This window comes from Saccopteryx bilineata, chromosome 3 (assembly GCF_036850765.1).
Source record: "Saccopteryx bilineata isolate mSacBil1 chromosome 3, mSacBil1_pri_phased_curated, whole genome shotgun sequence".
NCBI lineage: Eukaryota > Metazoa > Chordata > Mammalia > Chiroptera > Emballonuridae > Saccopteryx > Saccopteryx bilineata.
In genome coordinates, this window is record NC_089492.1 from 218,242,799 (window position 1) to 218,261,009 (window position 18,211).

The window sequence follows — 18,211 nt, forward strand, 5'->3', positions numbered from 1 at the left end:
TTAATCAGGGAGAACAAACCTATTCCTTCCACTGAATTATAGACCACTCTGAAGAAAATATTTATATGCCAAAAAGTATTTCTAATTCATATTTAAACCCTAGATCTACTTTTTTCTGCCACATGACTAGTGAAAATACTCCCACAATCAAACATCCTTTTTTAGTAAGATATCATTTACACAAAAGTCATTGTAAAATGTGCTTAGACTTTAAAAATACATTAAAACCTGGTATGAACTATTTCTACAGCTATGTTCTAAAATTGTCTTGTACATTAAATAAATATGTATAGCTGTACCTAGAACATCTGGCATTTATACCTGGCATAATATTTTTCTTTGAAATAAGAATAAGCAAAAATGTAATTTGAGTCAATTAACTATGATTTTGACTAAAGAAATCTAATTATATACACACTCCATAAAAAATTCAACCTGAAATCCGTATCCCTGACTTTGTTGAAGAATTGCTATTATTTGTAACTTGTCACTTGAGCAAGTCTTCATATGTCTGACTTATACTTTCCAGGGCTCTATTATATACCATAATTTAATTCTCTAGGACACAAAAATTCAATTTACTTTCCTACTTACTGATACATGATTCCACAGTGGGTTAGTATGCTTATAAAAATCAGCCAAAAGAATCAAAGCACACTAGTTTCTCAACAAAACTGATTTCTTAAGGGCTTGAGGTTAGTTCTCTAGGAATAAAATCAGTCCTAAGAAAAACTTACAAAATATTTTGAAGTCTGGTCTTTTATGATTTTTATTTGAAAATCCTAAACACAATTTTGAAAAATAAATAGGGAGGAGATACTATAAGAATAAATAAAATATTGTTCCTGTTTTTAAAAAATAAGTAAATTTTAGATTCCTAAATACTAATTTAAGCCTGGCCAGGTGGTAAGACAGTGGATAGAGCATTGGCCTGGGATGCTGAGGGCCCAGGTTTGAAATCCCAAAGTCGCCAGCTTGAGTGTGGGGTTGCTGGCTTAAGTGTGGGATCAGACATGACCCCATGGTCGCTGGCTTGAGCCCAAAGGTCACTGGCTTGAGCAAGGGGATCACTCACTCTACTGGAGCCCCCCAGTGAAGGCACATATGAGAAAGCAATCAATGAACAACTAAGATGAATCGATTCTTCTCATCTCTCTACCTTCCAGCCTGTCTGTCCCCCTCTCTGTCTTCTGTCTGTCTCTCTCACTTAAAAAAAAAAAAAATTTTTTTTAAAAGACAGAGAAAGAAATGAGCTAATTAAACCTTTATCCATGTAATCAGCATTTACCACAGCGGAACTTATAAAAACACTTAGTGATTTGCTCTTATCTGCACACAAACATGACATATTTCTAATGTTCAAGTGAATATAGAACAAGTAAGTCCTTCTTGCAAATGCTGAAATTTACCTCTCATGTTTAGATGTTAAAGCAAATCCAAAATTATGTTAAGCCTTTAAAATCATATACTGAAGTAAACATGGGAAAAGAAAGCTCTAAAAAGGCAGGCAAAGTTCACGGCCAAATACAATACAAGACTTTATTTTTTGTTTTATTTGGTAGTTTTAGAACTGACCACACTCACAAAGCAGATAAAACTAAAGATGAAGTGAAAGAGTTGGCACAAAATACCTTCAGTTTTACTAAAATAAATTTAGTTAGTAACTGTAAAACAACCAAAATAAAGCTTTCACTTATTTCTCTCAGGACTATTTTAAATAATCATATTTAAAATTTTATGTAAATTATAAAATCAGACCTCTAGCACTTTTTATACTATAGAGCTGGTTAATGAAAATAATTCATGATTTGATATAAAAAAATTTTGATTAATAGCTATTTCTTAAAAATCTAATGTCCGCTTTGCACTGCAAAGCCAGAAAACAGGCTAAACCAGGCTGAAACACATGGTAATGAGAGGTCCTCCCTACCCGCTGCAGACCCCAACTGGCCTGTGATACACTCAAGTTACTTTGCCTGCTTGGTCACAACAGGTATCTGTGGTTTCTACCACTACACATAAGACAATGAGCTCAAGAGTGCATTTTTGAATCCTAATAAGCACCTGGCTCAACTTAGTCAATCTGTAAATAAGGAGGGAGGAAATCACCTAGAAACCTTAATCTGAGCAAACCCCTAAAGGTCTAAGTCAGGGGTCCCCAAACTTTTTACACAAGGGGCCAATTCACTGTCCCTCAGACCATTGGAGGGCCGGACTATTAAAAAAACTATGAACAAATCCCTATGCACACTGCACATATCTTAAAGTAAAAAAACAAAACGGGAACAAATACAATATTTAAAATAAAGAACAAGTTAATTTAAATCAACAAACTGACCAGTATTTCAATGGGAACTATGCTCCTCTCACTGACCACCAATGAAAGAGGTGCCTTTTCCGGAAGTGCGGCGGGGGCGGATAAATGGCTAGAGGGGGCAGCATGCAGCCCACGGGCCATAGTTTGGGGACCCCTGGTCTAAGTAGTGATACAAAAGTGCTCATCTCCGTAAAAGATTTGAAAAGGTAACAATCATTGTAAGGGCCCTGAAGGTATTCTAGTGGTTGAATCATTAAATTTCTATCTTCTTTCCTGTGCTCTCACTCCTAACTTGGATTGGTTTTCTCTATAGGTGTTCACAGAGCATTACCTGCTTTCTGGCAATAAAGGGCTATCATGTCATGTAAAACTTTTCTAAGACAAACCATGTGATGCCGGATCAATGTTCAAACAGTGCATTAACGGCGCATACTCCCCAAAACTACGGCATGTGTCTGTCTGTCCCAGGTTCTTTTTACCCAGAGGAGGAAATGACTTCCAAAGTGACAACTCCTGGCCTGATGAGCCAAAAATGAAATTTCTCTTAAGAGCAGATATGAATCCTGACCTGATAGGTGACACCAGAAATAAAACTGCAGTATCTCATGAGAAAGTCTCTGTTTGCTTGCCCCCTGGTAAGCTACTGTGCCAGCAAACTTGTCTCTATCTTGATTGGAAAGTGTTTCATTATGTGGACTAATGGTCAACGGGGTTCACACAGGCAATCTTTCTTAAATGTATAAAACAACTCTGATATAACAGCAGGATTTCAGTTAGTTACACACACACACACACACACACACACAAACAAAGCAAAATTATAGATAACACAAGATTTTTGTAACGATCCAAGCCAGAGTCTTATTATTAAACTCAGTTTCTGCTATTGCTTATCATTACAGTAGTCTTCATTCAGACATATTATATTTTAATGTCAGACTTGATGTATTTTCAATTCTGACTCAAAGAGCAGTATCTTCTGAAAGTAAAATATTAATTCATTTGTAACTTTCTGGTGACTTATATCCAAGTAAACATTATTTACTTTATGAATATAGAAATTCTGCTTTTAAAATATTCCTAAAATGTGTTTGTGTGAACCGTTTTATTAAGTTATGTCAGCATATTGAAAGTAGAGAACTTTGAAGGCAAGGAGGAAATAATAAAACAATTCTGGAACAAGAAATTCAAATAAAATTATTTTGGTAAATTAAAATATTAACATTTTGAAGCATGTTACAAAGACACTGGAAAAGCAAGCTTGCTTCTTTCTATTAGGTCGCAATCTGCCTACTCTTTTTCTCCACCTATCATTTTATTAATAGGTATAAAGGTGGTCATTTAAAAATACATAAAGCCAAATTTAAAAGTCTAAAACATTTTCTTCAAGACTGTTTTACATGCATTTCTCAGAGATTTTGTATTCTTTACTGACTTTATGAAATTAATATATTTTCATGCCAAATACAACTACCACTATTAATTAGCTATAAACAATTATTAAGCCTCAACAGTGTGTGTAATTCTTTAAAAGTCAAGTCTGTCACCAGAAAAATATAGGTAACATTAAGATGGAAGCACTATCAAAAATGTTTCCAGAGGCTATGGAAAATTTTATTTGGTAGTTTTAGAACTATGACCACACTCAAGAAGCAGACAAAACTAAGGATGAAGTGAAACAGCTGCCACAAAATGCCTTCATTTTTACTAGAACAAATAGTAACTGTAAAACAGATAACTAAAAACAAAGCTTTTGTTTCTCTCAGTTTATTTAATCATATTTATAAATTTATATAAAATATAAATTCAGACTTCTAGCACTTTCTATAATATAGAGCTGGGAAAAGAAAATAATTCAACATTCAGAAAATCATTTTAACACCTATTTCTAAAATAATAAGATTAATACTCTCCAGCCACTTCCATGTAAGATTGCCTAGTTTCAGTCTCCTGAATATAAAAAAGAAAATGTAAATTGCTCCTTACCTTCTGTATTCGGTAAGAAGCTGATTATAATGATAAACCACAGACTTCGCATTCTGCAACCAGAAGACACCATTATTGATCCCTTTAAATATTTTCTTTGTATTCCTTAATGAATCTAGTTATAAATGCCCAGCTTCATCGAACCCAGGAGTCTGCGTCATTGATCCTCATATCTGAAAAACAAACAAATCCATCATTTACTCTATGGTCCTGGTACATTACAAACAAAATGCAGAAATAATAATAACAATAACTCTCCCTCCTCCCTTCTTCCCTCTCTCCCTTTCCAAAGTACAAAACATAAATTAAAAAAAGTATATATTTTGGTTCTATGTCTGATATGGAAACTGTGCCTATACGCTGAATAAGGGAGCCTCACATCTTAAAAATGATTAAAACCCAAATTATATTTACAGACAACCATAATATATGAACTCACATCATAGTTATATAAATTCCTACTGATGAATTTTTCTTTGAAAAGCTTAGAAAAAGTCACTCTAGAATAACTAATCCGTCACTCTATGCCAAATAATAATCTTTTTATCAAATTACAGTTTGACTCTTGAACAACACAAGTTTTTAACTGTGACAGTCCACTTAATATCAATAAATACCAGTACTGTTTTTGATCCGTGGGAGTCCACGGATACCAAGGTCCAACCAAATGCACAGATCTACGCCATTTTATACAGGGAACCTGAGACTCTTTAATTTTGGTATCCACATGTGGTAGAGGGGAGGTGTTCTGGAACTAAATCCCATAGACACCAAAGGAGAACTTTAAGTTTTGGGGAAGTCAAAGTTATATACAAATTTTTCAACTGTGTAGGCTGGTACCCCACCCCCACACTGTGCAAGGGTCACTTGTTATACCTTTAATACAGACAATCTCTAACACAATTTTAGAAATAAATGGTCTTCTTTGGTTTGTTTCTAGTAATGGTAACAGCACATTATCTCCCATTTCAACGGAGTCGAGATATAACAAAACAGTTTATTTTTTATACAAGGGTGCCCAGTTTCTAACATATGGCTGTACTTTATATAAATTATGCCATTTCATAAACACCACAATTCCAACACCACAGATCAAATTATTATTTCTCTGATTTCCATTATTCATAGAGAAAAGCAGTTTAATATAGTCTCTTAACTATTTCATTTTAAAGTTTAAGATATTCATACAATGGTTCTTCTTACAGCAAGGTACAACTTAAGATCAAACCTACATTTTTGAGTAGGTTGGTCCCTCCACTGGACCCAAACCATGATGATTTTTATCTCCAAGGTTGCATCTCTTTTTAAAAAAATGGGGGAGTGGTGGCAGAAATAAAAAACTCTGAGCCATATCTAATTTTGACCAGTACTTAAGGATCCAGTTCTTCAACTGGAGAAAACACAAAATTTCAGGCACATGGCCCTGGCTGGTTTGCTCAGTGGTAGAGCATCGGCCTGGCGTGTGGAAGTCCTGGGTTCGATTCCCAGTCAGGCATACAGAAGAAGAGACTATTTGCTTCTCTACACCCCTCCCTCCTCTCTTTTCCTCCCTCCTTCTCTCTCTTCTCCTCCCGCAGCCATGACTTTTTGAGCAAGTTGGTCCCAGGTGCTGAGGATGGCTCCATGGCCTCACCTAAGGCACTAAAAAGAGCTCTGTTGCCAAAAAACAAAGCAACTGCCCCAGATGAACAGAGCATCACCCTGTAGGGAGCTGGCCGGGTGGATCTCGGTCAGGGGTTACAAGAGTCTCTCAGCCTCCCTGACACCCCACTTCTCACTTAATTAAAAAAATTAGGTAAAAAATTTCAGGCATATGACTTAATCAGAATTTCCCGGTTGCTAGGATCACAAGACGAGATCATTTACTGGGTTCTACTTAAGTTCACTTCTAGGGTAAGCATGAGGAATCACTGAATAAATAACAGCCTTATAATACACATAAGATGCAGGCAGTTCCCAAATATATCCAGCTTCCTGGTCCAGCTTCTGCGAGTAAAGAAATCACTAATTTTTCTTGAAAGGAACATCTTAACTATTTCTTCATATTAACTTCCTATTATTTTCTTCTATGTAAATACTCTTTAGCAAGTTTTCTTAAACTGTTCTTAAACCATAGTAAATAAAAGTGTTTAAAAGTGGGGCAGTGAGGAAAATGACTCCCCATTCTAAGGGTGTGTCTATAATTCAAACAAAATGAAGTCTCACTTAACTTAGATGTTGTCACTAATGCATGAAGAAAATTTAGAAAACAAAATTTTCCCAGATAACTTTGAGTTCTCTATTTTACATCATCTGAGCTACTCTGCATCTGCTAGTTCCATGTATCATATAATGATTCTATTAGCAGTTTAGTACATTTTACTAGTTCCCTACAAGGTAACTTCGGTGGAAACGTAGTCAGTTTCTAAATGGTTTGGAACACTTACCACAATATAAGGTCACTATCTGGCTTTACCAACAAACACACAAAAAGAATGTAAGAAATTAATTTGAAGCTATTATCTAGTGTTTAAATATAAAGATCCATAAAATCACAGATAAAACTAAGATATTTCTGTACTGAGAAGTTTGTTTTATCATGCCTATAGTTTCAGAGATGAAACTACTTCCCCATATATGTCTCCATAATTCATGATCAAACCATTTGTTTTTAGCTCTCTGAAACCTCTGAAGAGAACTCAGTATCATGAAGAGGACAGTCAGAATTCGTATTACCCAGTTCTGAGACCACCTCAGATGCTTCTCTATCCAAAGGAGTAAGACAAAAACAAAGGAGAGAGCATGTTTCTACCTGTGAATGCCAAAAACACAAAGAACAGAATGATACATCAGAAATCCATGTGATGGAGACACACAGCACAGAACCCTGCCCAACGGGCTAGCTCACTCTCCCTATTTTTCGCTCTGAGCTTCCAAAGACTATTCAAAAGACAAAACCAACAGTAAACCTGCAGTTTGCAACTGCTATGGCAAAGTCCCTGCCTTAAACCTGCAAGCTCTTTTATGGAAAGCATAAACAGAAATGAGATAATTCCATGGCCTGTCACATCGAAAAGTCTCATCAGTGAACAATTTCTTATACCCTATAAACTGTTCGACGATCTGAGGAAGCCAGCAGAATTATTTTAATGTGTGAATGAGGTACTTTCATTACTATATGTAAAAGAACTGGTAAGTGAGGCCCTGGCCGGTTGGCTCAGCGGTAGAGCGTCTGCCTAGCGTGCGGAGGACCCGGGTTCGATTCCCGGCCAGGGCACACAGGAGAAGCGCCCATTTCCTTCTCCACCCCTCCGCCGCGCTTTCCTCTCTGTCTCTCTCTTCCCCTCCCGCAGCCAAGGCTCCATTGGAGCAAAGATGGCCCGGGCGCTGGGGATGGCTCTGTGGCCTCTACCTCAGGCGCTAGAGTGGCTCTGGTCGCAACATGGCGACGCCCAGGATGGGCAGAGCATCGCCCCCTGGTGGGCAGAGCGTCGCCCCTGGTGGGCGTGCCGGGTGGATCCCGGTCGGGCGCATGCGGGAGTCTGTCTGACTGTCTCTCCCTGTTTCCAGCTTCAGAAAAAAGAAAAAAAAAAAAAAAAAAAAAGAACTGGTAAGTGAGCCTTTGGAATGTGCTTGAATCAAGCAAAGAATTCTGACTGTCCAAGTTTTGGTTGTAATGGGTACTTTCATTTCAATGAACTAATGCATACAGGCTGCTGGCCCGCATGCACAACTCCTGAACACATTGCCACTTTCTTAAAGCTATCCAAGATCAGCCTGTCTTCAGTCATTTGCTCTTTGAAAGAGTCCTTGTTTGTGGGAAGAAAGGGAAGGAAGAAATCAGATACTGATGACTGCCTTGTAGGAAACAGCTGCCAAGATAGGAAACCTCTGTTAGTGAGGGAAAAAAGGAGGAGGAAACCACACAACCAATACCTCTTTCGCAGTCCCGGGCCAGGACAGAGTATTTTATGAACAGATTTTAGCTATATTAAAATTTCAGTGTATTCTTAAGGTTTGAATGTTAAACCTAATTTTAAAAGTATGCTCCAGACGATTATAAGATAGTATAAATGATTGTTTCTGACAGACAGAAACAGGTTCTGAAATGTTAAAAAAAAAAAAAAAAAATCATGGCTTCCTTTACACCAAGCTGAAGTCTGTCCAATACTAAAAAAAGAATATCAAATTTATTTTTCTCATTCTACAACCTATATCCAATCACTTTCACATCAAATAAATTATTTTCAAAAACTCACGTTTTAAATGCAATTTTGAAAACTAAGTCAAAAGATTTTACTGCTGTGACCCAAATTAAAAACAACCTTTCATTAAAAATGTTAATGAAAATTGAAATACTTAGCAAACCACAATCAACTGAGGATAAAGTGAATAAATAATCAACTATGGTGAAACTAATCCCCAAAAAAGCACTGCTCCTAAATCAACCCAGAGCCTAAGGACACTCCCAGGCACACAGGCAGCTGCGCTCTCCCTTCCAACACTGCAACTACGCAGAGAGAAATTCAGTAAAAGCTTCTCACAATGCAAAACAGAACAAGAAACAAAACCAAAGAGGGCTATTAAATTTTCTTTCAACAAACAGAAAAGATTAATTGAGTCCCCATATTAACAACCAGGTTGTCTTTAGATTTTTAGAAAACCTTTCTCCCCCCCCCCCCCAAGAACTAGAAACGGGAATGGGGAGTGCGAAGACACAGTGCATGGATGGAAACCTCCTAATGTTAAATAACAGTTCATTTCTTAGTAAAAACAGAAACAGAACATTTCTACTTAAACTATAAATATGATTTTTTTAAAAAAATCAAAGCCAATTCTAACGTGCAACCTCTTCCTACATTTTCTCTCATCTTGTTTCTCTCTAAACCACATGCCACTGTCGGTATACCAAACCTGCCAAGATTTTTTTGGGGGGTGGATATCCTATTACTCTGGCATGTGAAAAGTTAATTAATGCATCATTACTCCTAAACCTTCCAAAGCTAAACAGTGATTTCCAGGAATATGCCTCAGCACTGTTTATATCCTAATAGTTTTCAATGTTTTATACACTACTTACGATGTGTAGCTAGCCGCAGTCTTTCAGACAGTAGCCTGCTTATACCTAGGTGGACAAGAGTAGGTTTATAGTTGTATGTGAAACAGTTTATTCTTGTACTGTTTATTATTGTATTCTTTTCCAAATGAACAACTGTACGCCTATTTTTGCCCCACCCTGTGTGTATTAGCTGCATTAAAAAACCTGTACCTTACATTGTGCACAAAATTAGAAAAACACCACTAACAGTCCTGTATTTATGTGACATTACCAGAAAATCACATTTCACCTTGTATGTGATGCCTATTTAGCAAAAACAGAAGAAGAAAAAACCCATTTGCTGATAAGCATCAATGAAAGAAGTTGACTATAATGTTTCAAATTAGTAGGAGGAAAAGATAATTTTAAACTGTCTAAAACTGGTTAACTAAGGTTGATACTCTATTAAGAGCAAAGCCACTGTAGATCTTTATCTTTGATTTCTACTGGTAGACACTGAACTGCTGTGAACACTGCATAGTAAACACAAAACAACTAGAAGCCTGAGGAGAGCAGGTGAGGACCATGAACCTACCACAGTCAGCCCTCCTTGTTTTATGCACTAATGCAGTGTAAAATTTAACATTTATGTTTCAGGTAGGCCTAAAATTCTGTGCACTAAATGTATGTTGACTCTAAATGAAAGCTAAAGATAGATGTACAAAGTCAGTCTTTCTGATCTTATTTGTGCTATAAAATTATAATCATTATGGGACAAAATTTACTAGCAAAAGAAAGCTTCTTTTCTGTATTTCACCAAAACGAAAACAAAAACCAATCCCGCTCTACCCCTCCTCCCAAGCATTAGAAAAGTAAAAATAAATTAGTTACATTTCAATTTAGCTAACCCTCATTCCCTGTTCATTTTTCAGAAATAGCTATGTGCGGTCCTAAAAGGTTAGAATTTCTCCTCCTGGTTAACACCAGAGAAAACATCAACACCCTTGGGAGTTTTCTTTCAGTAGGTTGTCTAAGTAAAACCCTTGCTATCGCTAATCAGAAAGCCTTTCTTAGCTCCAGGCGTTCCACGTACTTGACGTTTATTTTCTTTCCCTCACAAGGATAAGGCTGGGGACAGAATGCTGATAGAGATTTTAAACCCACATGGCCAACCACTAGTTGCCACCCACTTTCTGTTTCATTTCAGTGGACCCTGGTAACCAAATCTAGAGTAATTTTAATTAAACTAGTTATGCTGAAGTCCTCTTAACATTCATCACTGATACTATCCTTCATTGAAATTTCTTCATTCTGAAGGAAGAAATTCTCCTATGACGGGGCTTAGAGGAGGCGCAGAAGGGAGTTCAGGAATGCTCCTAGGAAATGGCACCTGCTATCTGCAGTAGTATCTCTCTAGGAGTCATGCTGAGCACGCAGAGAGGCTTGCGGCTGTGGACACTTGGAGGCTCAGTGCAGGGCAGTCTGCCACTATCTTCATTAACGTCCTTCCAGTTGAAATAATAAAAACAAATGGCTGTCATTTTCAAACCAGTGTAGGTAATATTTTATGACTGAACACAAACTTGCACATGAAGTCTCCAAAAAAAAGAAAAAGCTACATATGCCCCATTCAAAATATTACCTTATATATCATGAAAATTTGATGGCTTTCCCAATTTTTCTAACCAAAAATTCATAAATCTATTTGTCACTTTATATTTATTGTTAAAATTATAACACATCCATAACATAAGAAGTTAGTCTTTCCCTGTGTGGGGGAAAGGGAGCTAAATGGCAGTTCTCTCCAACGTTAGTGCACACTGACCCTAACTCCACAGTCCAGAATTCTCAGGCAATTTTTTTTAGTTGAATAGAAATTATGGGCACTATGGCAAGATATACTTCCTCAGTACCTATTATGTGTGAAATGCTATATTAGACACATATAACTAATCCTTATTAGGTCAATAACCTAAAGGTCAGAAATATGAGGTTCAGAAACAAAAAGTAACACCACTAGTAGATGGCAGAGTTTGAATTCCAATCAAAGCTAATTATAGTAATCCCCTTTATCCAAGAGGGATATGTTCCAAGACCCCAGTGGGTACCCGACACTTGGATAGTACTGGACCCTAACAGACTACGTTTTTCCTATACAGAACATACATTCCTATGATAAAGCTTAATTTATAAATTATAAATTTATGTGAATGTGGTCTCTCAAAAAACTTCATTGTACTATCGTCACCCCTTTTCTTGTGATTATCTGATATGAAATAAAAATACATTATTCATCTCAGAACTTATTTCAACTAAGCACTGATTTCACCTAATGACTGAATTAATATTGGCTTAGGCAAATTAAAAAAAAAACAAACCAATGTTGTTCATGAGATGCAATCTTATGCTTGTTTCACTGCACTGAATCCTTCGTTCATAAATCATTGTTAGTAGCCATTCCCTGAATCGATATTCAGATTCCCTCTTGGTCTATATATATAACCACTAAATGAAATAATAATGACTCAGGATCTGTTGTATGTATTAGATCATCAATATGACCATCAGAGATTTCTTAGAAGTAATGAGGTAATCTGAGTAAAATGTCATACGATCTTAAAAATAAATATAAAAAATTAACTAAAAAAAAAACAGTAAGAAGTTGAAGAAATTTTAAGCATATAGCACATTGCCTTTTGTAATCAATATATGATATAATTCATATGCAAACTATGTCAACATACAATGTCATCTAAACTTGCAATTCCAACTTCTAAAATAAAGTAGATAATATTAACACTACAATTACATGTATGTCAATTTAAGTCAATGATTCCATCTTGAGTAATCTTAAGGAAGTAGCCCTAAAGGGGCTACAGCAATGTATCTCACTAAGGGCTTACCTCTTCTATCAAAATGTCTCTGTAGCCTGACCAGGCATTGGCACAGTGGATAGAGCATCGGACTGGGATGCGGAGGACCCAGGTTCGAGACCCCGAGGTCGCCAGCTTGAGCTTGGGCTCATCTGGTTTGAGCAAAAGCTCACCAGCTTGGACCCAAGGCCCCTGGCCCAAGCAAGGGGTTACTCGGTCTGCTGAAAGCCCACAGTCAAGGCACATATGAGAAAGCAATCAAAGCGTCGACCTGGAAATGCTGAGGTCGCCGGTTCAAAACCCTGGGCTTGCCTGGTCAAGGCACATATGGGAGTTGATGCTTCCAGCTCCTCCCCACCTTCTCTCTCTGTCTCTCCTCTCTCTCTCCCTCTCTGTCTCTCTCTCCCTTTCTCTCTCCTCTCTAAAATGAATTAAAAAAAAAAAGAAAGCAATCGTTAAACTAAGGTGTCGCAACAAAAAACTAATGATTGATGCTTTTCACCTCTCCATTCCTGTCTTGTCTGTCCCTCTCTCTGACTCTCTCTCTCTGTCAAAAAAAAAAGAAAAAGAAAAAGAATGTCTCTGCAACTATTCTAATAATTCCATTTTTTAAAGTACATCTAAAGAAGTTGCTACTTACAGATTATTACATTGGTAGCCATAATATAATGACCTGAGACTTGTATAGCTCACATATTTTCACTCTCTGCCTTTGTGGGAAAACTACACATGATCAAAAGCAAGATGACATCCAAAAAGATGACATCTTTTTCCAGAAAGAGCAAATTCCTGTGTCTTAGCCAGGGTTATTCTCCATCAAGGCCTACATTCCATATCATATATGTATCTGCATCTATAAGCAACACTCAAATAACAGCATTTTATTAAGTTGAAGAAAAGAGGAACATACAAATTATGTCTGAAAATTAGCTTAACTAACAACCTGAGAGAGAAAGATGCAGTCCTGGCCGTATAGCTCGGTTGGAGCATCATCCCAAAGCACAGAGGTGGTCAGTCGACTCCCAGTCAGCGCACAGCACACACAGGAACAGACTGATGTTCCTGTTTCTCTTTCCCCCACTTCCTCTCTCTCTATAATCAATAAAATAAACAATAAAAAAGAAATAAAGATGTAGTCTTAAGTGAATGGACAGAACAGACTCTACTACAAGTATTACACTGAGATTGTGTGTGGCTGGTGGGGCTGATTTTTCTAAAATGCATTAGGAGGTTTAGATTGGAAGGCAAGAGAAATATTTATGGACACAACTATAATAAATAGTAATGAACTAAGTCATTTTGAATGGCTGTTAAAAAAATTAAAAACAAAAACTTTTTAGTTCATTAAAAACTCAAAATATATCAAGTTTCACATGTTAGTGCTTCTTAACAACATAATCATGGAGTAGAGAGGTATGTGGTTTTTAGGAAAGAGGTTTTCAACTTTAAATTATAATTTTATAATCTCTATTAAAATTTCAATAACATTAAAGAATAAAAAAGTGATGTTTAATAAAAAGGTAAGTTATTACAAAGCTGAGGAAAACTAACTAGAAGCTTGAATTACTTGCCAAGACTCTTATTGGTAAAAGACTAATGCATTTTTTGCAATATTTCAACTTTTTTTTTTAATTTTCCAATTCAGAAAACTGAGGAAGATCTATCCCCTGTTGCTATTTTACATATAAACAAAAGCAAAAACTGTACTTTAAGAAGAATAACTACCAATAATAACTCCATGACTCTTAAGTCACTTAAGCTAAAAACAATTAGTATTCCATTATGATTGGAAAGATTAGAAGCAAAGAATTATGTTGATTAGTATTACAGAGCAGTAAATATTTTTCTACCAAGAACCAAATAGTAAATATTTTAGGCTTTAAGCACCACACAGTCTCTGTCACAACTATACAATCTGCCATTGTAATATGAAGTCCGCCATAGACCATGGGTAATGAATGAGCATGGCTGGGTGCCAATAAACTTTACTCCACAAACAGCCGGCCAGCCAGTTTGCCAACCCTGCTATAGATGAACAGGCACAAGATAAAGAGAAACTGAATGCAGTTCAGTCTAGTAATGAACTAACAAATAACTATCCATGTCTGCCAAAATAATCAAACCAACTTTAGTCAGTTATTTTAAGAAATTAATTTAAATGTTAATGTAAAGGTAAATTAACCATGCTGAAATGAGAAAAATAAAACAAAGCAGCATTATACTGACCAAAACAAATTAGTGTTTCAGTATGTGTGTAACAGAGAGCCATATGGACAGCGTACAGTGTTTGGGGAAAAACTCCAGAAAAGAAAATAAAGGACATTACCACAGTAACCTATCTTACTACTTTGTTTGGCAGGAGAGAATGTAAAACCAATCAAAACAGTGAGTAATGGGAGACTGAAAAGTAATGAGGTTTGGACAAGACTCCCTGAGGTATTTTACCATTAGTATGATGGTTTCAAATACCTGTTGGTAAAAGTGGCTTCAAACTCCAGAAATATCTGTCACCACTGCTACTCACCCATACGAAATACTGGATATATCCCAGTTCCACACTGTATTCAACAAAAAACCACTGACTTCTAATTTGTTGAATTGCTCTATAAAGCTAAAAATTCTACAACGCCCAAATCACCTAACTTATTCCAAAAATTGAAGTCACAATAAATGTACAAATTTCTTTTAGAACAAAAGTTATTTATAGAGCTTTCCAATTCTTTGTTGCTAGGCTCTCCCCAATCAAAATACTTTGTTACTATTATAGTATACATTTTTATCGTCTGAAATCTAATGTTTCTTAAAATTGAATAGTCATGCTGTAACATACCAAAGAATAACTCTTCTAAGGTATAATTTAATAGTTATCACCTTAGATTTCATGAAGGCTAAACTTTTCTGTTAATATTATACATAAGACCCAAGAGTAGAGAAGGCCACAAATTTTTAATAAGAGCATTATATTATTGTATTAATAATCTAAGTGTTTTACTGAAAGTGAAGTGGATTAGGGCAAATGAAATTTTAAAATGTCCTTTCCATTTTACAGATAACACAAAATGACTTTTTCATGTCTCTAGCGATAAGGATAAATTTGCCACACATATTTAAATGGTGCCTTCACACACATGCACACCCCCACCCCACTCATGAATTAATAATTCAGTGACATTAATACAAGAAGATAAATGATAAAAAGGTTAAAGCATATGAGCCAACCATAAACACATCCTTCTTTCAGCACAGTTAATATTTCTCTGCCAATTATAGCTAAAACTTTTTAACAGTTTTTAACTAGCAGTTTTATAATCTAAGTAGCAGCTTATGCACACACAATTTCACACAATTCAGGCTTAATAAATCTCCTACTGGTACTAAACAATCCTTCTAGAGGATTAAAGTGCAACATCTGTTAACATTAATAATATTTTATATAGCCTTATGTATTGAAGAAGACTCCACTCTATTACTAGTCTCCTAAAAAACCTTCTAGACCAATATACTGATTAAGTATAAATTATACATATATCCTTCAATTGATGGCTTAGAATAACGAAGAAACACATTAGTGTGAAATGATAAAAGAAAAAAAATCACATCTACTATAAAGGAACAGATTTTCTTCGAAACACACTTACTAAATGTGTATGAGTTTGCGTGCTGATATCAACACCCATAAATGAAATTAGCTCAGTGTCTAATAGTTTTTAAAACTAACAATCCCCTAGAGCATGATTTATTGTAAGTTTGGGTAAAATATAGCCCTGTTAATATAAAAGGAACTTCATTTTAAAGTGGTACAAATTCACTTGTTTTATTGACTTTTTTCTGAAAGGTCCTAATCTTCTCATTCCTTTCATTCCCTCTCCCTTGTCCTACACTCCTGCAAAAATCTCATAGCTAATTTCTCACCCTCCATCCAGCTTGCCAACCTCCGTTAGCCTAAATCTTCCTAATTGCACTCTAAAACCATAAAAATGTGTAAAACTGGAACCAATCCTAGAGATCATTTTATTTGTAAGACAAAAGAAACACTTGGGTTTGTGAGTTGAAAAAAGCAGATATCTGAACTGCTGATTTTAAAATGTTGCCCTAAGTATACTATTGTTATATCTCGCTGTAATTATCACAACAAATGTAGAACCTCTATTTTAACAATCAGGAAATTACAATGGGGGGAGCTGGAGGGGTATCAGTAAATGGAAAAAGTTTTAAAATGCAGTAAAAAGTAAAACTGGGGAAAGAATCCAAATAGATCCAACTTTTAAAATATTGACTCCAACCCTCTTGCTTCTGTCAAATATATTTGCTCTGAATATGCCTTGGAGATGAACTTTTAATCCAGACAGGTGTTTTTGCCCAGCCTTTCTACCTACCGAGAGTCTTGCCAGGTTTGAAACCACCCATGCTATATAGAGCTAGCCCGACCACTGAAGTGTGGACAGGGTAGGGAAAGCCCTCTCCCTCAGCAAACTTTTATGGTCATGACCTGTATCATTTGTCTGATAGTTGTTATTGGGTTATGACTCCTCAACTTAGTTTTTAAACATTTTAATTTCTTTGGTCAAAGTTGCAATATTTTTCTTCAAAACAAACAAAAAAAACTTCCACAATACACACTCTGTTTAAGGCACTGAGGTTGGTATTACAGGAAATACAAGGATGCAGAAGACAAGGAAATGAACCAACAGCACAAATAACTTTGCATATTATTTCAAGTGACTAAGAGAACAAGTGTTCCGTATGGACCATGACTTTTGTCCTTTGCTTCAATCTGGATTTTCATGAATAATGTAACATCATCCCAGTGAATAGACAATAAATCAACAAAATTTCTGGATGATTATTGTAATTTTTAATAAATTTTCAGATTACATCTAGACTTGAGAATGACCATCCTTTATTTCCTTTCCTTCCTCTGTACATACTCAGGTGTTTCGATATCATGACCATAAGAGGCTTCCCCTCACCTCTGTGGCTTTCTTGGCATAGTTATGCTGTTCCTTCTGCCTAAAATCCCCACTGCCACTTGTTCCTTGGCCAACTATGAATTCTTTTCCAAACCTCGTTTAGGCCCATCACTTGACTCTCTGTCTTACCCCCTTCCCTTTCCTAAATTTCCAACACACACACTGCCATTGTTCCAAAGGACAATGTGCCCACAACTATCAAAAAGTATCAGAAGTACCATTTTCAAATTATTGTTCGGTAAACTGAACACAGAACCCATGGCTTTCACATCCATAATCGCAGTGCCAGGCACCTCTGCTTGCCTAGCAAAACGCACATAGAAAATGTTTTTTGATAAAAAAGAAGGAAGGTTAAGTAAATAGGGAGGAGAGAGAGAGGAAAGGGTGAATGAATAGACTGAACGATGGAAAGTTACAAACATCAATAATGGAAAAATAAAGAAAAGTAAATCAAAGTCAAAAGACTGAAGTGTAAAAGTGTAAAACGAAAACAGACTTAGAGATCTCCTAAAACAGGATATTCAAGAAAATTTTTTTTGCCTATTTGGGATTACTTTTTAATTAAAAGCTTGATTAAATACAAAGAATGTCAACTTAAAAGGCAATATAAACAACCTGGGCTGGCTGACTCAGTAGTAGAGTGTTGGCCCAGCATGCAGAAGCCCCGTGTTAGATTCCCAGTCAGGGCTCACAGAAGCGCCCATCTGCCTTTCCACCCAACCCCTCTTGCTTTTCTCTCCCTCCCTCCCTCCCTCCTTCCCTCCCTCCCTCCCTCTCTCTCTCTCTCTCTCTCTCTCCCCCCCCCCCCAAAGCCATGGTTCGACTGGTTCAACTGGTTGATTGGTTCGAGCAAGCTGGGCTCCATGGCCTCCACATGAGGTACTAAGAAGAGTTTGGTTGCTGAGCAACAGAGCAACACCCCAGATGGGCAGGGCATAACACCCTAGTGGGGTCCTGGTCAGGCCATGTGGGAACCTATTTCTGCCTCCCCTTCTGTCACTGAAAATGAATGAATGAATGAATATATAGAAATGGTTATTTTTTTAGA

General features: G+C 36.5%; 1 protein-coding gene across 11 annotated transcripts in view; it reads right to left on the minus strand.

Annotated features, from left to right (window-relative positions):
* ADGRL2 (adhesion G protein-coupled receptor L2) overlaps positions 1–18,211 on the minus strand; it is a 549,783-nt gene that overhangs the window by 156,781 nt on the left and 374,791 nt on the right. For all 11 annotated transcript variants that reach the window (XM_066268807.1, XM_066268808.1, XM_066268809.1 and 8 more), the window contains one exon: positions 4,304–4,476. In XM_066268807.1, the coding sequence (XP_066124904.1) occupies positions 4,304–4,376 (73 nt within the window). In that variant the 5' untranslated portion in view covers positions 4,377–4,476. The remainder of the gene's footprint in view (positions 1–4,303; positions 4,477–18,211) is intronic.